The following is a 22312-nucleotide window of genomic DNA, read 5'->3' on the forward strand; positions in this document are numbered from 1 at the left end:
AAAAGAACTTCATCACGTTATTCTTTCAGGGTTGAAAAGCCAACTGGAGGCGCAGTGGGCCAGACTAGAGGCGGCGTAAGACTCCTTTGAGGGAGACGCCGTCTGAAAGTTTCAGATTCTGAACCTAAAGAAAACGAGGGACGTAACAATAATTTTATTTGGTTGACAAACAGCCTGTGGTCAAACACTCATGCTTAATTAATAAATAAATTCACCAATGAGCCTGACCAGTCAAGAAACTTTCAATTTTGAAAAAAAAAATCACATAATCCGGAAATTCTCGCATTTTGAAAGTCGGTTTAAAGCCAGGTTAAACGAACTTTGAGCAATCATAATCAGGTGGTTTATTATTTAACCATTTTTTGGGAGTCCAGTCTTCAATCGAGTTCCATTTCTTTTACGTAATCTTTTCTTTTTAATAAAGCAACACGAGATATTTTGCAGCCTCATGAACTTATCAACCATATAAAATAACATATAAAAGACTAGTAAGCATGAACATTAATTTTTCTCATGATATTTGATTGAACTTTGATCCGTTAAGCCCAATTAAATTTTAAATCAGTTGTCATATTATTGAAAATAACATTTAAAAGTTATAAATTCAAAAAAATTTATTTCAATAATATTTTTTTAATAAGGTAAATAATAAGATATGTGGCATAAGAATAAACTAATAATTTATCTTCAAGTTTTTAAGTTAGTGGTTAAATGAGCTTGAGGGAATATCAATGACTTAGTTTCGAATTAAATTTTTCTTATGTATTAGTGCTTTACTTTACTTGTACTATAACTTTACCTTCATGATATAACAAAAAAAATAAAAAACTTAAAAAAAAAACCTTGATTAATAAAATTAAACGTTTAAGTATTTTACTAGAGAAATTAATTAATAAAATTAAAAATCTTAAATATTTTGTTGATGAAGCAAATGACTGTTATCATATGTATATAAAATTATTGTTAGTCAATTTAGAAAAAAAATATTATATTAATTTCATTGGATAATAAGATGGCAAATATTTCAATATAATAACAATAAAATAATTAAAAAAATCAGAACATATAATAATCTATTAACTTTCCTTCTAAAATTAAAAAAATCTATTATGTATGAACTAAAAAAGCATTGAAAACTTTTATTAATTTTGGATGGGCTTTAATTTTGGGCCTTAATTTCAGCCCACAAAATTAATATCCGAATTGGATGAAAATATCGACATAATGGCGATAGAGATCGACAACCCAACGACAAGCCAATCAGTGATAGAGACAAAAAGGACCGAGTGACAGGGTGAGTGAAAAAAAAAAAAAGAGAGAGAGAGAGAAACTGAGAGGGGTAAAGACGTAAAGTAAAACCTGCTCTCCTCTCCACGGCGGTGGTAGCAGCAGCGGTAGCGGAAACAACCACGCTCCTACGGAAACGCTAAACCAATCTCACTCCCCTGCGAAGATCGGCTTCCTTCCTTTCGCCTCGCCCAATCTTTAACCTCCCCTATTCTCTCCCTTCCCCCAACAAACTCTCTTATTTTTTCCCACTTGTTCAAAGTTCGGCAGTCACATATCCAGGTAAGCCAGATTACGATTCCCCTTTCGATCTCCACCGTTGATCTCCTCCACATTCATTTTATTTGATTATCAATTCCGTTTTCTCTATTTCGATTTCATTGCTTTTCAAAAATGTTGCAATTTGATCTTCAGTGTTCTGATAGCGCTTTAATGTTTCGAATGTTTTAGCCTAGGGTTTTAAACTATGTTTCCTTTCACTACTCTTTTTTTTGTTTATATATAATTTAATTATCTTTCCCACTCTTTTTTTACCCCTTTAATTGTGCCTCTGATAAGAAATTTTGCCTTTATTTTTTTATATCTTTCCTTCTTTTTTAGCATTAATGCGAAAATATTAATGGTTAATTAGTGTCATAACTATTGAATCTTTGACGTTTTTCATTGTCATTTCCCTTTTATGAATATTTCTGCACTTTTCCTTATTTGCTTTTTTTTTCTTTGTTAAATTTTATTTATGTAAATGATTCAAATAATGGATCGGAATTTTACAAACCAAACGTGAGACTCTGTTCCATTAATATTGGCTGATAATAAAGCATTTATTTGATAATTTTAATCGTTATTGGAGGAAAATCAAAAACAAATTATTGCTTTCAACAATATAAGAGTTGCATTTTAGTTTTTCAAGGACTAATGTGAAACAATTGGACAAGTTCTTGCTCTTATAGTTCAAAGGATAGGTTTTACACTTGAAACGATCATTTGCCGGTGCTAAACAGTTTATTTTTCTATATTTTTCGCTAAAAGTATAAGCAACAGTAGAAAAGCGCAACCTTGCATGAATACATGTTCCTCTATATTTCGCTTTTAGGCTATGTTTTTGCCAAGCATGGTCTATAGATGTGGTAAGAGTATGGTGTACAGTTTTAATTCCATTATTCAGAGTATGTCACCCTCTTTTTTCTCTTATATCTTTATTTTTCTGTCTGGTCAATAGGATGATGGAAATGGTGCGTATTTTAAAGCTCATTTGAATCTTTTCCTTTGTCTCCTACTATCTTGATTGTGATGAAAGACCAATCATTTGCGTGGGAATGATTTGTGATTTTCAGAAAAGCCTTTTTATTTAGTACTTAAGCTGTGATTTATTAGTAATTCTGGAATAGTTAATTTCTCCGTTAACACTGTTGCTTTCCTTACAAGCTAAAATACTTTATAATAAACACAGTGGACCAAGTCCGTTTGCTTAGTCCCCTACTCCCTTCCTCTGACCAACAAGTTTGGGCTTTACATTTTTTTTTTATAACTTTGCAGTTAAATCATTTTAAAAACATGTTCTATTTATTTTAGGGCTTGATTCAGAAATTGACTTATTTTATACTACTTTGTTTGAAAAATTTTTAAAATAAAGGAACATTCAAAAGTTATGGGTGCTGGCAAAATTTTATAGATTGAATTAAATGGTTAGTCAATGAGCAGGCTTTCTACTATTAGAGTTGTTTCGTGTTATGTTGGTTCTTTTGGTTAAACTTGTCCTAAAACTTATACAAGCTTCATCATAATTCTAATTGTGCTTTACATCATGGTCAATATTTGTCCTTAGAAGTTGGATTTCAAAAAGTTTTGAATATAATTTGATCGTGCTTTCCAGATTTTTTTTAAAAGGTGCTATGCAGGTAAAATATGTACTTGTAACCAATAATTCTTTGGTATTTTTGATGGATCGTTACCAAGTGGTCAAGGCTTCAAACGAGCGGACACTTTTCTTGATCTGGTGGCTGCCATCCAATACATTCTATGGGGTGGGTTAGGATAGCCTGGGGTGTAGGGCAAGGTAAGAGTGCTAACTGTGTAATTGATAAGAGAAAGGAAAGTGGTGATGAATTTAAAACTGTTATGCCACTTTCCTATTTTGTTTGGCACCATGTTACACTCATGTCAACTATGCCCCATTTTCTAGTTTCAATAGGCAAGGGTATTTCCTGCTTTGAAACAGTTTTCTGGATGAGGCTTGCACTGAATATTCTTAGTTGTAGTGATGATTTTTGACTGAACTTATTGTTTGATTTAATAGCTTTAGTAAATTCCTGTTCTCTCATTTCTTACTTTCTTTTTCTTTGAAAGGCAAAAAGATTTTTATTAAAGGGAGATAAATGCAAAAGATCATACAATCAAGTGTAGGGAAATGATCATTAAGCAACCCATAAACCCAAAACAATAACCTGAATATTTAGCTCACTTCTTTTATATATTTGCCTCATTATGTTTTGTGAAGATTCATTTATCTCTTGCAAATTATAGAGAAGGTAATTTAGTTACACAAATAAATCAGCCCTTGTATTAAAGTTTCTTGAGTGTTTTATGGGCCTTGTTAGTGGAAGCATTATTAATAATGTCAAGCATTATCCATCATTCACCAACATCAAGAATCGGATCTTCGATATCCTTTTTACTTTGGATATGCCACTTAATTGATTCTCTTAGTATTGGCATTTTGGTGTATCTTGTATAAGAGCAGGTTCTGAGAAATGAGGACACTGTTTATGTTGTCAACTAGCCTAGAAGATTTCCTGCATGAATTTTTGTCTTCTCGTGTTAGAAGTTGTTTGTTTATTATCAGCTATGATTCCAGATATTGTTTTATCTGAATGTTGTTAATTGGGCTCAGGATATGCTTTAATTGCAGATGGTGCATTACATATTCTGCATTGATTAGAGATTTACTGTTACTTGAAAGAGTGTACAGTTTCAGCTTTTAGGTAACAAGAAACTTAACTATGCTAGTCTCAAAAGTAAGAATAACATTAAATAAAAAAAAAGTAAGAATAACATGAATGCTTGAACAATACTTCAACTTCTTTAGTATAATCAGTCAATGGGTCTATTAATATTTTTAGATGTTTATTGGTTTTTAATTTCAGCATTGGATTCCATTCTTTATTAGCTTAGCAGTGGGAGTTCTTTACCATGTCAGGTGTCTTTTTCTGAGAATATGCACTCATTCCAACAATAAACTCTCCTTCCCTAGAACATATCTAGTTAGTTGTCCTAGACTTTATCCCCATTTTTAACTCAAAGCAGAGAACATAGTTAATTGTTATTCTACACATTTTCAAGTCTATGCATTAAAGGGATTACACTGCATTTTGATATATCCGGCAATCTTCAAAGCTGTGTAATGCATTGAAAATTCTTTTAATAGGCTCTCCCATCAGAAAATATGAAATATGAAAGTTTTTATCTTGTGTAAAGTGCAAGGCATATATTAATCTAGTTTATGTTTTACCAAAATTTGTATTGTTATCTGATCTCTCTCTCTCTCTCCTGCTTTAGGTTTGAATTGCAATTGGCCAAAGTTAGCAAAGTGCGAAAGTCTGATTCTCATCATAAAAGGATGAATCCTTATCTTTTGCCATCTTACCGTAAGAAGGCTGGCAAAGGCTCGCTGAAGAAAAAAGGTTCCAAGGCTTTAGAGGAGAAAGATTGGGAAGCTGTAAAATGTTCGGTTTGTCTGGAGTTCCCGCACAATTCTGTTCTCCTCCTTTGTTCGTCTTATGATAAGGGTTGCCGCCCTTACATGTATGCTACTAGCTGTCGCTTTTCCAATTGTCTTGAGCAATACAAGAAAGCCTACACTAAAATAACTTCAGTCGACAATGTGTTGGTGGATAATTCAATTCTTATTTCAGGTGTAGGGCAGTCAACTGAAGTGATGGAAGTCCCAGAGCTTCTATGCCCGCTCTGTCTGGGGCAAGTGAAGGGTTGGATGGTGGTGGAAACTGTACGGAAATATCTCAATGGGAAAAAGAGGCCTGCATGCAGGACAAGTGCTCGTTTGTTGGAACTTACAAAGATCTCAAGAAACATGTTAGAGCAAAGCATCCATTGGCACGACCGCGAGCAATGGACCCTGTTCTTGAAGAAAAATGGAAAAAGCTTGAAAATGAGAGAGAGCGAAATGATGTAATCAGTACAATTATGTCATCAACACCGGGAGCAGTGGTGTTAGGGGATAATGTGATTGAGCCAGGCTATCGTGGTATCTACCGAGATGAATATGATTCAGATGACTCGTTTGATGATGGTTTTATTCATTTAGATTCATCTGTTCGCTTGTACAGTAGATTCGTGGACTATGACCTATTTGAGGGGCATGACTTTGGGATGCGCCGTGCTTTTCGGGCTGTTTCCCCGGTACCTTCCACTCAGCCTGCTCACTTGTTGGGATCGGTAGGAGTAAGGCGAATCCCTAGGGTCCGATACGAAATGGAAGTGGATAACTTCTATTTCTATGTCTACTTATCTGCAATTCAGAATATCTAGATCCATTTGCAGCTGCCGTCCCATGGTTAAATTTATACCTTAATGTGATGCAAATATTTATATCGGTAAATGAATTAGATTGTAGGATAGTCATCGGTAATTAGGCCTTCAGTTGTTAAGGCGAACCACAGGTATTTTTAGCTCAGTTTCCCGTAGTTATATGTATCAACTATCATCTGGTCATGCATGGCGGTCATTCAACAGCACAGCAGCATAAAGTTAAAAACATTCTTTCCATACGCTTGTTTTAGAATCTGGCAACATTTCATCAGGTTGCACTCGACGCTTCTTTTTTCTCCAGGACGTATATGATTTTTTCTGTAGTGTACAGCTTCAAGAAAAAAGATTCAGAGGAGAAATAAATAATTCTTTGGTGGTTTCTCCGCCTCTATTTAACATAGAGTTTGTTGAACTGTATAAATCCATGATTTGGGGCTTGCTCATTTATTTGTTTATCCAAATTCTCTCATAAATTTGACTGATACAACCAATGTCATAAGCAAGAATTGCATCAGTTTAGGCATGCAAATCCAGCAATCTCCTCATCATTGAAGATCAACTTTCCATCATTCATTCTTTCGTTGCCAAAGAAAAGATTAACCTCTGAACATCCGCTTCAATTTTCTGTGCGGACATAATTTTGAAATCCTGAATGGTTACAAGTTGAAGAAAAATTTTCGAAGAAAGAAATAAATTGATAATAAATATACAGAGAATTTACCCAAAACTTTCTTCTTCCATATTACTTGCATTGCCTTTTTGTCTTTCGAGAAATTCCCACAAATAAAATCCCAATTCTTGGTGTAGTTGGGCATTTCCACATCTGTTGATCAAAACCATTTTATTTCCAACCAAAGTTCAGTATTTGGATCATGGGTTGAAACATTTTAAGGGCTTACCAACGAAGAGAATAGCTGCGGAGAAAGCCGAAAGGTGATGGGATGGACGTTGGGTTTTGAGTTCGTTGTGATCCAAGGTCTGTCAAGGTCAGAAATGGAAGCTTACTTTAGGCTTGAGCCTAATTTAATCAGGAAGCCCAATTAAAGTGCTGCAAAAAGACTTCTTTCTATTTGGACTGCTGCACAAGTAATGCAGCAAAAAACTTGGCTTTGAAAAAGTTCTTTATTTTTCGTTCCCATGAAATTAGAAAAAGCATTTTTTTTATCTGAAATGGATTTCTAATAGTCATCAACTGGAAATATTTATCCAATGCATAGATAGCAGCAATTAGACATTGCACTTTTTAAGTTCTGTGGATTCCTTGACCCTGTAAAATCTTTGTTGGGTTTATGAATCAAAGACTCTATAATTGCTTGGTCAAGATTTTTCATTCATATCTGTAATTTCATTTTTTATTATCAAGTTGAGATCTTTTTTCAAAAAAATAGAATTATTTCACTAAAACAAAATTTGCAGAATCTTGAGTATCATATGTGCTAGCTGTTGATTTTTTTTTAGATGTTGGTTATTATTATTCAATGGAATGAAATGTCTTAGTTTAACTAACTTAGTTCAATGAAATCTCTGAGGATCATAGGTGGAAACTTCATTTGAAACCAACACCCTGTTAAAAAAATGCAAAGTAATTTTCAATCTTATGCAAACAACAGTGTTTGAAATGAACAATGTCTCCTACACATGTACTTTTTCCCTGCCACTCCAATCAGCTTTGAACACATGCTCAAGCACATGCTAGCACAAATGGACAATTGTACAACTTCAACACTTCCATATCTTGAATAAAGTGTGAAAAAAAAAAAAGAACAAAATTTTTTATGAAAAAGAAGTAGGAAAGCAGCCACGCAAGCACGGCTGGTGAGTATGAGGTGCCAGATGACCAAAAATCTTATGCCACATGAGCACGTAAAAGTGGGGGATTTTTTTTCTATTTTTCCAGTCCAAAACAACAGCAAAAGCCAAATGAAAAGCTTGTGAAAGTTGGCCCTCAATCTATGGACCTTATTCCAGTTTGACACAACTTTTTGTCCGCTGGCAGTCTACAGAAAGGAAAAGAGAGAGAGAGAGATAAGCCACCAGAAACCAAGGTGGCTCAAAGCTTCACCGAAGAGCCATTGTCTCCTTAATGACTTATTCCCCTCTATTCCCTATTAGCCGCCCCCAGTTGTAATCATTTTCGTTAGTGACTGTTTCCATTTTTGTTAGCGTTAACCCTCGATCGCTCTCTTATTTGGTGACCCTTTCCATTTTTGCTACCTTTAAACTCTCTCTCTCTTCTCTTTCTTATGCATCAAAACCCGCTTCATGTTTTTCTTTATTGGCCGTTAGGGTCTCCCATGCGCCACTTCCATCTCCACAGTCAATAAAACTTTGTCCCTTACTAGTTGCTTCACCTATGTCCTTGGCTTAACCCTTCTCAAGTCTCCTCTTATAAGTCTTGCCTCCTTTAACTTTAACCCCTTATTTACTTGTCTATACATTTATTTTTTAAATAATTACAACTCTCTTAATTATTATTACCTACTATTTTATAAACTAACTGTGATATCTCCATTTTTATTTGAGCTTAATGCTTCTTCGAAATGATCTTAATAATATATGTTTTATATCAATCAAGTGCTTTCAAGATTTTATTTTTATAATAAAAGTTGCAATCTACGGATAAAAAGAAAATTATTGATATTGAAAATTGAATTTAAATTTATTGGATATTTTCTTTTAAAATAATTCTATGAATCAATTGAATTAAATTTTAAATTAACATTCAAATTTTATTATTAGAATCTCTTACGTAATTGAATTAATTTTTATTAATAAATTTTTTTTTCTTTTTACCAATTGAACTAACCACAAGTGTAACTAAATTATTAGCTTACCTCATGCAATTTCAAAGAATCTTCACATTTTTAATCTAATCTACTAACCTACTTCCATTAAACAAGTTTATGAAAGTTTTAATTGAGCTTGTCTAAACCTTTCCACCACATACATTACTTGAATAATAATAATATTCTTTACTTTTAAATTTAAAACCCTAAGTGTAGTGGACCGCCATAAAAATTTCAAATGGAATTACTACTGTTCTTATTTTTTATATTTCAATCTCAATTACTTAATTTATTCCGAGTTCATGACATCAATTCTTCAAAAATATCTGATAATTTGTATATGTAAAGTAAAAATTGCATTGTTATATCTTTCAACTTGATAATTGGCAACTTCCTCAATCATAGACTCATGGTATTATAAACCAGAGCTCCTCCCTAACCAACTAGACTTTATGTATTTTCGCTTGAAAATGCTAGCTGTAACATAACAATATTTTATGTGAAAATGTTATAATTAAATAAATATAAATAATTAAGAATTTATATTTGATGCTATTCACGCTAATAAATCACACAATAATATTTCATAAAATTTAATTTTAAACATATTTTTAGCATTAAGTGTATTATTTTTTTGAATTTAAAAATTTAAAAATTAATTTTTTTTATGAGATATCATAGTATAGTTCACTGACAGTATATAACATTTATATACACTGATAATACATCAAATATAGATTTAATAATTAATTATCAATTCTGCTTATTTTTGTTTCTTTCTATTTTTTTTTCCTATCATGGAAGGAAATGATTATATAAATTTCCATGCACAAATGTTTGTAGGTTTTTTTCCTCAATATTAACACTAGTTCGGCCTATTCTCCAAAGAGGGTGAGAGAAAGGTAATTGAATGTTTTTAGAATCATAAGAAAATTCTTATCTCTTTGTCAAAAAAGATAACACTTGACAAATGATTCAATTAAAAAACCTTAAACTTTTTTTTCTAAATGATTTTAGTTTTGTCAAGCTTAATATTTTTTGGTACAAAAAAAAAAGTCATTCAATAAAATCACTAATTAACTCTGCTTATACAAAATAAATTATTATAAATAATTTTTTTATATTTGAGATTGTTAAAAATTAATGTTATTAAAAATAAAAGTATATTAATTTATCAATAAATCACATGATTATTGATAAATAATATTTTAATTTAAAAATGTGTCAACAACAACTGTTAGAAAAATTTTCTATTTTAAACAAAGGAATAAAAAAAATTTGTTAATCTATGCCAAATTGAATAGACTGCAGTCATAAGAGAAAAAAATTGGCATTAAAATTAATGTCGTGGAATTATTGAAATTCAAAGTCACCTTACAGTTAATAATGGGATTATTTCATTCATAATATGTTTATTACAATCTTGCAATTAGTTAATTAAAAAAATATATGTAAAAGTTCATTGTTTAAAAATGTGCACTTCACATAAATTTTTTATGGATTATATATAATATTAAATATAATTGATAAATTTTATTATAGTAAGTATAAGTAATATGCTCCATCATAATTACACTCTTTTCCCTTCATATAACAAATTAAAAAAAAACAGTATTAGATTGAATTTTAATTATTAAAATTAAGAGTTGATATCAACAAATAGTAGAACTGTTGATATCTTCCAGGAAAGTTATTATCCAGCCAGTGTTTAACTAACCACGGTACGTTAGCTTTATCTATAATCACATTCCTAAGCCAAAAACAAATTCCTTAGCTCGAACTTTCCCGGAAAACCAACCTCAGAAAATCATTTTTTTTTTTTGATACTTCAGTTTAAACATGCCAGATAAGTTGATGAAAATTTACAAAGACAATAATTTTTGTTTCATTGTATTATTTGTTTTTAAAAAAATAATAAAAACCAATTTTATTAGATATTATAAGCGGTGTTTATTTATTTGCCTGATGGCTTCCGAAAATAATCGTGTCGCTACTGCCTCCTTTGACCCACTGCAACCACTCGAGCCACGGCTCTGTACTTCTGCCGACGCGAAGCCCCAAACCAAAAACCAAAAGAAAAAAAAAAAATCTCACTCAGGAGTAAAGGTAAAACTTAAGCCGTTGAAATTAGATTTATAACCTTGTTGAGGGTACCATTTTCTCTTGACACGTTTCTACCTTCCACGAGCCTATATAAACTCGTCACCTAAACCCCAGCTTCTTCATTGTCTCAGTGAAAAACCATCCCTAAACCAGAAAAAAAAAATGGAAAATTGAGTGAAAAGAAGAAAAAGAGAGTGAGAGAAAGAAAAAAAAAAGCGAGTTTTCCTCCTCTCTTTCTAGTTGCTCTTTACAATTATGGCTGCTTATGTCGATAATAGAGAATTAAGTAGCCTTGAACAAGCTTTGAACGGTGCTTTTACCCCCTTGAAGGCAGGTCCAACTCCAACCCACCGCTCTGTGAAACACGTTTTCGTCAACCATGATTATGACTCTTCCAGCGAAAATGAAGAAAATAATATCAACCATTACAAAGATATGATTATCAAATCCAAACACGAGCTTGAGCACTCCATCTTGGACCCTAGAGATGAAGCAACTGCTGATAACTGGATCGAGCGTAACACTTCCATGGTCCGTCTCACAGGGAAACATCCTTTCAACTCTGAAGCCCCCTTGAACCGCCTCATGCACCACGGTTTTATCACCCCAGTTCCTCTCCACTACGTTCGTAACCATGGTCCGGTTCCTAAAGCTTCGTGGGATGACTGGACCGTTGAAGTAACCGGTTTAGTTAAAAGGCCGATGAAGTTGACCATGGAACAGCTCGTGAACGAGTTTCAAAGCCGTGAGTTCCCCGTTACCCTGGTTTGCGCTGGGAACAGACGTAAAGAACAGAACATGATCAAACAAACGATTGGTTTCAACTGGGGAGCTGCTGGGGTTTCCACTTCAGTGTGGAGAGGTGTACCGTTGCGTGACGTGCTCAAACGATGTGGGATATTTAGCAAGAAACATGGGGCTCTCAATGTGTGTTTTGAAGGTGCTGAGGATTTGCCAGGAGGCGGTGGGTCCAAATATGGAACTAGTATAAAAAAGGAGTTTGCTATGGACCCGTCTCGAGATATTATCTTAGCTTACATTCAAAACGGCGAGCGTTTAGCTCCTGATCATGGTTTCCCTGTTCGGATGATCATTCCAGGGTTTATCGGTGGGCGAATGGTGAAATGGCTGAAGAGAATCATGGTTACTACTCAAGAATCTGAGAGTTATTATCACTATAAAGATAATAGAGTACTTCCTTCTCATGTTGATGCAGAGCTGGCCAACGCTGAAGGTACTAAAAAAAGCTCAATTTCATTTTTTTACGGAGCAGTAAAATTATTTTGCATGGGAAATCCCAAAGCTGTTAATGAAACACGGTGACGTAATGTTTGCAGCTTGGTGGTATAAGCCCGAATACATCATCGATGAGTTAAACATCAACTCGGTGATAACGACGCCTTGTCATGAAGAGATCTTGCCAATTAACCCGTGGACGATTCAGAGGCCGTACACTTTGAGGGGCTATGCATATTCGGGTGAGTTTCTCAGGAAGATTTTTTTTTCTTGCTTTTTAAACTTAGTTTCCAAAAGGGAATCTTTTGGTTTTCTTCTCCAATTGGAATCAACCGTACATACAAATGACCCCGACATGTTTCGCTTTTAGTTTTAGGCCCGCACACCACTGCAAAACTGGACAAGGTTTAAGGTTGTCCTCCAATAGGTGTCCCTACTTATATTTTTATTAATTAGATTAGACAGAAAAATACTTTCAAAAAATTTCAACCTATCGACGGGAATCGATTGTAGTCTTGTAGATTTTTGTCATAAAAAGCTTAAGTTGTTCATCTTTTTTCTATTTACTTCAACTCCTTTAGAATTTCGTTAAAATGGGGTTTTTTTCTTTATCGTTTAGGAAAAAGAGCTGCTGGATTCACTGGCAAATCTTAAGAACCTGTAAAGTTTGAAAAGCCAAATCTTTCTGTTCTGACATTACAGATAAAGACTAAACAATTTTAAGGTTAGTGGAAAAGAAAGCAAAAACGTTTGGAAAAATGTAAATGTCAATGCCAAAGAAAGTTGGTTGATTGAAACTTGCGTGCCAGTGTGTGCAAGTTGTGGGCAATGGGATTTGTCTTTTACCTGTTTTTTTTTTTTGGAAAAGTCGTGGAAATGAAGGTAATCCCATAGCTAAACATACTTTTTTGATGTAAATTGACAAAAAGGGGGTGGGAAGAAGGTGACACGTGTGGAGGTTACAATGGACGGTGGTGAAACGTGGCAAGTGTGCACGCTAGACCACCCCGAGAAGCCAAACAAATATGGCAAATTCTGGTGCTGGTGCTTCTGGTCGTTGGAGGTGGAAGTGCTTGACCTGCTCGGAGCCAAAGAGATAGCGGTTCGAGCCTGGGATGCGACCCTTAACACCCAGCCCGAGAAGCTAATTTGGAATGTTATGGTAAGTAATTAAACACGTCTACTTTTATACTACTACAAACTTTCTTGCACTAGATTCTATACTAGGGGTTACTCATCACATCAATCTTGATCATCTATTAACGTTTGAACACGTGTTAATACTTAAGTGGTCAAAACTGGCTAAAGGACACTTGAGGCCTATTGGGTACAACAGTCAATTAAGGTATGGCTAGTGCCATTGGTGCCTTGTGCATTGGATTCGTGTCCTGTGTCCCTACTATGAACAGTCAATTAATATATCCACCCTATGTGTTATTTGTAAGGCCAAAAACGTGTTCCAACTGCAAACATACAATGAACAAATATCTCGACATATAGAATATAGACTAAGGCTGCATTTAGATATAATTTGGTGTGATTAAGCATTAATTATTTTGTAATTTTACTGTGATAATTTGTTTAACACAATCTTGCTGCATTTGCATTAAAAAGTTTTTACCGAGCTCAAATCTCTGAAGAGAGGAAGTATGATTAAGTAGGACAATTAAATCCTTATATCTTGATAGTTAATTTAGTTTTACCCTTATCTAGTCACAAATATACAAAAATATGTTAATATTTTCTATAAAATAAATTTTCATATGTTAAAACTATCAATTAAAATATAAAGTATACATGAAAATAATTAATCAATGTAGTACATTTTTAGATTAATGTTTTTAATTGTAAATATATTATTAATTTTTAATAAAATTATTATTTGATATAAAAATATTATAATAAATTTCAATTAATTATTCATTTATAAATATTAAAAAATACTAAAATTTTATTATAAACAAATTCTAATATAATATCTTTAATGATAATTTTTTATTCTCATTATATTTCACCTTCTTATCATTATTTATTGTGTTGACATTTAAATATATATTTTATTATTGATTTTAATTTTACTATTATAAAATTTAATCTTTTCATAATTAATCTCAACGATATCACTATTTTAAATCACATCGAATACAATTTTACCACCCATCAAAATGCACTCTACTTTCTACTTTCTTTAAAAAAATTTTTGGACAAAATAAGCACGTAATGGTGGTTTTTTTTAATGGAAAAATCAATGGATGTCCTCTAATGGAGTTAATGGTTTAATCATATGTAACAGGGAATGATGAACAACTGCTGGTTCCGTGTAAAAACAAACGTATGCAAGCCGCACAAAGGAGAAATCGGGATTGTTTTCGAGCACCCAACTTTGCCAGGCAACCAATCCGGCGGATGGATGGCTAAGGAACGACACCTTGAAAAATCAACCGATGCAAACCCAACCTTAAAGAAGAGTGTCTCATCTCCTTTCATGAACACTGCCTCCAAAACCATTTCAATGTCTGAGGTCAAGAAACACAACTCAGCTGATTCTGCTTGGATCGTCGTCCATGGTCACATCTACGATTGCACTCGGTTCCTCAAGGATCACCCTGGTGGCATGGATAGTATTCTGATCAACGCTGGAACCGACTGCACTGAAGAATTTGACGCAATTCACTCTGATAAAGCCAAGAAAATGCTAGAAGATTTTCGAATCGGTGAGTTGATCACGACGGGTTATGCTTCTGACTCGTCTACTTCATCGCCTAATAACTCCGTGCATGGGGCATCGAACATGAGCCTTTTAGCTCCTATTAAAGAAGTTGCGCCCACAAGACCTGTGGCGCTAGTTCCACGTGAGAAAATCCCATGCAAACTCGTCGAAAAAACATCAATTTCTCATGACGTTCGTCTGTTTAGATTCGCATTGCCATCGGAAAATCAAGTGCTAGGATTACCCGTTGGGAAGCACATATTTTTGTGTGCCACGATTGATGAGAAGCTGTGCATGAGAGCCTACACCCCAACTAGCACCATTGATGAAGTGGGCCACTTTGATCTAGTGATCAAGGTTTATTTCAAAGGGATGCATCCGAAATTCCCTAATGGAGGGCTGATGTCTCAATATTTGGACTCCCTGCCACTAGGGTCATTACTAGACGTGAAGGGTCCTTTGGGTCACATTGAATATACAGGTCGTGGCAACTTTTTGGGTCATGGAAAACCCAAGTTTGCCAAGAAGCTGGCAATGTTAGCAGGTGGAACAGGGATCACCCCGATTTATCAAGTCATCCAAGCTATATTAAAGGACCCTGAGGACCAGACAGAGATGTATGTGGTGTACGCGAACCGAACCGAAGACGATATTTTGCTGAAGAAAGAGCTTGATGGTTGGGCTAAGGAGCATGATCGGTTAAAGGTGTGGTACGTGGTGCAAGAATCAATCAGGGAAGGATGGGAATATAGCTTGGGTTTCATCACGGAAATTATATTGAGGGAGCACATCCCGGAGGGTACAATCGACACTCTTGCGCTGGCTTGTGGGCCGCCGCCAATGATTCAGTTTGCTGTGCAGCCTAATTTAGAGAAGATGAACTATGACGTCAAGGATTCTTTGTTGGTTTTTTAAAAAGAAAAAAAGGAAAAGTCTTACAGGATGGATGAGATGAAATGACGAAGTCTTTGTGTACATGAATATTATGTTCCTTGCATTATTCCTTTTTGAAAATTGTTTTTATTCACTTTTCCTTGTATCATTAATTTTTCACTTTAAAAATTGAAGAAAGTTGCTTGGAAAAAGACTATATCGAAGTGCATATCATTTGACGACAGGTTTCCTCACAGCACTATCTTTTGCAATATCTAGGAAAAAGTAAATATTTTACACCACAGAATTACTGGAAAGCTCTCCAAGACAGTTTTTTTTTTTTTAATTTTCATCCCTGTGATATTATTCGCAATCAAAATAGTTAAGAGAAAGACTAGAAATTTCGTTTACCACCAGAAGCCGAAAGCCATTATTTTTTACCTGAAGAATTATATCATACTCTGCGAAACTAAATAATTAACCAAGGTACCACTCACTTCGTACTTTGGATATTCGGATATATCCCGTACCCCATCTCTTATATAAATTATACAAGTACGTAGAAAGATGAACAAATGAAATGTTTGAACAATTATGGAAGTATTTAAAAACTAAAAAAGTGTTTAAAAACCAAAAGGTGTTTGAAACAATATCTTTTCATAAACATAAATGACTTGAACAAAGGATAATCACTTTCTTTTGAAATATCTTTTCATGCACATATATGATTTAGATGAAAAATAACCATTTTTAAACGGAATAATACACTAAACAGATATATATTTTTTTTTAAATTCTAAGATAAAAAGGCTATTAATCAACTTTTAAACATCATTGTTTTATAATGATACATATGACATGAATTCTAAACTTTGAATTTGACAAAATCACGTTAGAAAACATACAATATTGATTTGTGTTCGTCAAATTGAGCAAAATAGGCATGTCGCATATACGAAAATTTCATACTACAAATTAAAACGCATAAAAAGAAAAACTAAAATTTAATGCTCACCAACACTTTAGAATACAGAGACAAATGAATGTGATGTGTCTGCCCCGATAAACCCAACCATTGTCATCGCTACATACCAAAACCCCACCACGGGCTACAGTGGAGTGAATTAAGCGCGAATTAGAGCGTGGGTCCACAGGAAAGAGCAGTGATTTTTGGCCATCGCCGCGTCCGAGGTCTGCATGGCTGCTCCTCTAGCTGGGAGCCAACTTAACTACTCATAGGTTGGCAAATGGACGCCTTTGCTTCTTGGAATGTCGAAGGGTCACCTTTGCATAGTTTCCGCGCTCGCCTTACATTTGCCTGGCCCCTTTCTCATTTTTTTATCTTTTTCAGTTCACACTTTAACCTTTCAGACCTTTCGTCTCCGCTTCTCTTATTAATTATACAATGTTTCAAATCTTTCAATCAGCAAGTGGGAACCAAACCAGGAAGTCATTTCTTGTTGCCTCTCACCTGAGTTTGAGTGCTCTACTCAAAGACCATATAGAATATATTGTTATATATATATATATATATATTTATGGTAACAGGTTCTTATTTTACATTATATTTTTACTATTGGATCTCTAGGAACTTCCCTGAATCTCAAATTTTTTAATGGGCATGTTGCTTTTGAAGAGTCTTTTAGTTACCACATACTTTCCCTGTCAGGAATCTTCTGATTACTATTAGTCAGTATTCATTTAACTGAATCTTGTTACAATCATTTTAAACCAAGTTGGTAAAATTAAACTCTAATATAAATAATTATTTTTACTTAAAAGGACAAAAAGACTAGAGAAAACATATTAAATTCTATCAAACAATAACAAATGCAGGCATACGATGAATCAATCCACCAATTTTATCAAAGATTTTGAAATTCAAGCTAGGATGAATTTGAAAAAGTGTGCCTATGTTAAGTTTTTAATATAATTTAAAAATATATTTTAATAATAGATTATACGATCTAAAATATCATTCATTTGTCTCTAATCTTAAACACAATTTGTCACTGATCAAATATCCTACTATATAAAAACCAACCATGGTTTTTTAGTTCTTCAGTTTAATTGTATTGCTGCAACGTGAGAATTATAACCACCAATTAAAAAATTTGGTAGACAAATTTTAGTAGAACACTTATTTCTTAAATTGCCTTTGACTCTGATAAAAGAACGCACTTTAACGAAATAGCTAGGATATTTTGAGCATTAAAAAAACCTTTAGTAAAAACATTTATTTTTACCCTATGACTATGAGCCAGGCTTGGGAAGCTAAAGGCTTTAGCCGCTGATCTTGCGCCAGAAAAATATAATTAGGGTTTATTTTAACGAAAGTTACTTAAAAAACAAATAAAAAAAATCTTAATTGCATTGATGTTTGAAATGTTTAAATTTTATTTTCATTATTAATAGAATTTTTTTGTTAAACAATTTATAACGTAAAATTTGTGGCATATTTTGATCTTAAAATGAGATAAATTTTGTTCTTTTATAAAAGGGAGCCATTATTGTATTAATCCAATGGGTTAAAATACCCTGACAACAATTTTATGGAATGTGGTTTTTGGCCCTTTTGAAATCATTTGGTTCTGTGGTTTTGTGTTTTATTTTTATTTTATTTTTAATCTATATTTTAAGTTTGAATCTCTATTTTCAGAATTACTTAATTAAAATAATATTATGTGTATAAATTTTTTGAAACAGATGATATTCAAACTCCAGCTCATTTGTTAAGTTGTTCATTTTGTCATTTCTATTATCCATTTTCTTCTACAAAAGGTTAATTCATAAGTTGAGAAAGCTGTTTTTTTTTTCAGTTGGCAAGTCACCTTTCTTAGTGCCAATTTGTGTATTTCATTGCAAATAATAATGTCTTCACGAATGGAAGTGATATAGAAACATCCCTGCATGTTCACCTTCGTACAATAAGGAGTCAAAGATTCTAAGAGAAACAAATTAATGTCTGTCTTAATGTTGATAACAAAGTCTAACCAATCGACATTGTTGTTTCCAAACACGAAATTGGCTGTCAGAATTTATATGTGCGCACATGTGAGTGACTTCCCAATTGATATTTTTCCAAGCCTTGAGAGTAGGATTTCCTGATGGTAATATCTTCAAATTAAGAGTAACAAATGGGGATAAGGAGAAGAACCAGTAGCAGGGCCAGCTGACACCTCAGTGTCATTTGTTTCCTGTATTCTGTCAATCACATTCAAAATATTATAATCTGTTTGATACCCCAGAAAATTTGAGGCAGCTTATTAAGCCACAGCAGCCTGGTTGAGACATGAAAGGACTATAGCTTGTGCTCACAAAAGTCGTCGATCAGGACCCTGACCACCCTTTTCGGCCCAGACCACATACAAAATCTTATTTCAGCTCACGAAACTTAACTTATGGGAAAAGGCCCAAACTTTTCAGCACAATAACCATCTGAAAATTTCTCCAGACCCATAAATATTTTTACCCAAAAAACTTGTTTAGCTTGCGGATCTCCTGCAGCTGTGCGAGGGTTTGTTTGTAAATTTACTAGTTTTCCTGATTTTCAGAGCATGAAATCAAAGGATATTTTTATTATTTTTCTTATTTTTTTTATCTAAATTAAAAAAAAAAGTCTACAAATTAATACCTAGACAAAAGACGTCAAAATTGGTATAAACTATGTATTATTTTGATCAATAAACTAAACCATTAATCAATTTATCCACGGATATTTAGTCAATAAAATCACGTGTATGCCACATATGAAATAAAATTATTAAATAATTTTTTGAATTTTCACATAGATGCCATGTGAGAATATGTGATTGGTAATGAATATATTAAAATTTGTCCCAAAATTGAAAAATATTAATAAAAGAATTTTTTTAATTTTTGAAAAATGAAAAAAAAAAAGAGAGGAAATGAATACTGGCATCTATTTTATCAAGAATCCTAGAAAGCAAGAAGTGTTTAGTGGAAGCAAAAGAACATTTGGAGTGAAAAGACTTCCATTAGTCGGTGCATGGTAACCCAACGTTTAGCATCAGGAATCTTTGCCAAGTTGATAAAGAAAGGGAAATATATGTATATACGACAAGCTAATAAAATAATATTTCTGTGGAAGATATTGTTAATTTGAGTTTGTATTGGACAAATTATTAAGTGAAATTATAATCATTACTAAAATTTTTTTTAAAAAATTGTACATATATGATATATATATATATTTAAAATATAAAAATTCATAATTTAATCTAATTAATTCATATAATTATTTTTAAATTATGATATTTAATAAATTTAAAGTTTAAATCATGATATCTTTAAATCCTTTTATCATTTTCAAATTATAGTTTCGTTATGGAAAAAAAAAAATCTAATATGGATTATAAAAAATTAAATACAATATAAGATCTCTTTCATAAAATTTTGAGGAAATCTTAAAAGGAAAGATGAATTCGAATCTTAAATCACTACCAACTTAATGCTATGAAGGAATACGTAATTGTTAGGCCAAAGCAAAGAATAATTTAACCAAGCAACCTTGTAAACCTAAGAAAATATCATTAGATCCAGTATACTGTAAACCAAAAAATTTTGGGATAAAGATAATAACCTGTAAGCATAAGAATGTGACATAATTTTCACTTCAACTTTATGTCGACATAAAGGTGCCACTGGCCATGCATACCCAAAAAGAATAAGTTATCCCTTCCCTTCCTTTCTCTGTTTATTTATAGGAAGGGGTGAGCAAGGAGCTAGGCAAAGGTAAGTTGAGTAGTGAATTTATAAGCTCCATGGCTCAAGGGGGATCGTCTCTGTCTGCAGAAACTGAGACACTGAGCAATGTCCGAAGCTTGGTGGAGGCATTCAGACCATTTGATGCAGACAATGATGGGGCAATCAATGCCGCAGAGCTGGGTGGACTCCTGGGATCGCTTGGTTTTGACCCTAGCGAACAAGATGTGCAGGCAATTATGCAACAAGGAGACACTAACAACGATGGATTGCTGAGCATTGAAGAGTTCCTGGACATGAACACAAAGGACATGGAACTTGGGGAGTTGGGCAATTTTCTCAGGAGGTCTTTGCGAGCTTTAGATGTTGAAGGGTACGAGACTCTGAGAGCAGCGGAGTTACATGAAGTTATGGGGAACCTTGGAATTGAGTTTTCCCTCAAGGATTGCCAAGCTGTTATTGCAGCTATGGATGCAGATGGTGATGGAGCTGTTAGCTTGGAGGACTTTAAACTAATAGTTAATTCTCTCCTCGATTAATAATTAAATGTATCAAACTTAATTCAAAGCTCGTGTGTGTTTACTGTTAATAATTAAACAAGCTATGTTTGCTATCTAGACTCTGGGCGCTTTCATTTCCATGCATGTCGATGAGTGAAGAACATATTACTAGCAAAAGTCCTGCATGTGATCTGCCATCAATGGAAACATAGTTTTTCGTTTTTGATATTTAAAGTTATCTAGTTTTGAATATCGATAATTGAAATTAAGATTCTAGTATACCATCAACCGATTACGTACTGAACACAGCTTAATTCTTCTTTAAATATATAAATCTGCAATTTTCCGCCATTCTCTACTATCAGTCTCTGATTAAAGGACTTTTTAACCCAAAGTTGAAAGCTTCGTTTTACTTAGAGGACCACAAACAAATTTAAATCATACGCTTTTAGATAAAATTTCACTAAGTTCAAACCATAAATTGCTTTGGTGTGATTTAACAGGCTATGTATACAAAGGTTGCTGTTCAGTAAAAAATGAAAACAAGAACTACAAAACTGATGCCTACTTATTTTTGAATCGAAGTTGATATTTGAAGGCTGAGGCTTCGAAGTATAACTCTATAAGGTTAAGGTTTTAAAAGAAATTACAAAACCGATTTATATCAAGCAGAAAACAAACAAAAACTTGCGGTGTCCAACTCAAAAAAAAAAAAAAAAAACTGAAATTTATGTACGGTAATTTGCGGTGTGAACCTCCTAGCCAGCTAGCTCGCGTGTCAATTGCCATTACTTTGCTTTAACAACGAGAGAGACCTGGCTAATTTCAAACCTAAATATACTATTAATAAGTGATTTGTCGTCGTGGGATTTGTGGTTCTATAAATTGTGAAAGGTAGTGGGACTAATGGCCAACCGTTAACTGCTTTCCACTCTCCAGTAACTTCATACACATCCAATTCCAGTCAAACTTTTGATCAAAGGTATTAGCCTATTAGGCCATCCAATCCGCAACAAAATTCTTCTCTAAAAACATGGTGAATGGTCCTTTACCAACTACCAGTGAGCACCACTTGAATGGCTGCAAAAAGATGATAATGAACCCTTTAATGAATCTGATAGCAATGAGAGAATCGGCTTCAATTTCAACCTTAACAATTCCTTAGTTTTTTTTTTGGCAAGAGTAACACCTTGAAATAAGGCCCAAAGTTCAGCAGCGTCAATACTACAATTACCATGAAAGCAAGAGAAACCTGCTATCCAGTTGCCATGTTAACCCCTTAAAACTCCCCCAGCTCCTTTTGCTTTTCTGTTCGTTCCAGCAGCCCTTAGTATTTGATTTTGCACCAACCTGGATTGTTCTTGGGCCATTTCAAATGCAGGGAAAGTAACCGATTCCTAAAGTTAAATGTATATTGGGCTGATGTCACCCTTTCCAGGCTTTCTTTTGGGCTACACCTCATTTTAGGCCCAAGCCAACAACAAGGTAGCGAGTTTATTTTCATTTTTTACTCGAGCGAGTACCTTTAAGGACTCTATTTAGGGCAG

General features: G+C 33.6%; 2 protein-coding genes and 1 pseudogene across 3 annotated transcripts; all 3 read left to right on the forward strand.

Annotated features, from left to right (window-relative positions):
- Nucleotides 1-1253: 1253 nt before the first annotated feature.
- Nucleotides 1254-6230, forward strand: LOC111315612 (uncharacterized; annotated as a pseudogene). The gene is made up of 4 exons (XR_016330729.1): nt 1254-1569; nt 3186-3343; nt 4196-4268; nt 4843-6230. The product of XR_016330729.1 is annotated as an uncharacterized LOC111315612 (transcript).
- Nucleotides 6231-10842: 4612 nt separating this feature from the next.
- LOC111315611 (nitrate reductase [NADH]-like) lies at nt 10843-15757 on the forward strand. Its single transcript, XM_022917467.2, has 4 exons — nt 10843-11955; nt 12059-12199; nt 12887-13119; nt 14251-15757. The coding sequence occupies exons 1-4, from the start codon at nt 10977-10979 to the stop codon at nt 15580-15582; spliced, it is 2685 nt and encodes an 894-aa protein (XP_022773202.2). The 5' UTR covers nt 10843-10976; the 3' UTR covers nt 15583-15757.
- A 4493-nt stretch (nt 15758-20250) lies between these two features.
- On the forward strand, nt 20251-20882 carry LOC111314964 (putative calcium-binding protein CML29). Its single transcript, XM_022916583.2, has one exon. It carries the CDS (start codon nt 20325-20327, stop codon nt 20802-20804), a length of 480 nt encoding a protein of 159 aa, XP_022772318.2. The 5' UTR covers nt 20251-20324; the 3' UTR covers nt 20805-20882.
- The last annotated feature ends 1430 nt before the right edge of the window (nt 20883-22312 follow it).

Source organism: Durio zibethinus, chromosome 20 (genome assembly GCF_047325235.1).
Source record: "Durio zibethinus cultivar Kanyao isolate XHJ-2024 chromosome 20, ASM4732523v1, whole genome shotgun sequence".
Classification (NCBI taxonomy): domain Eukaryota; kingdom Viridiplantae; phylum Streptophyta; class Magnoliopsida; order Malvales; family Malvaceae; genus Durio; species Durio zibethinus.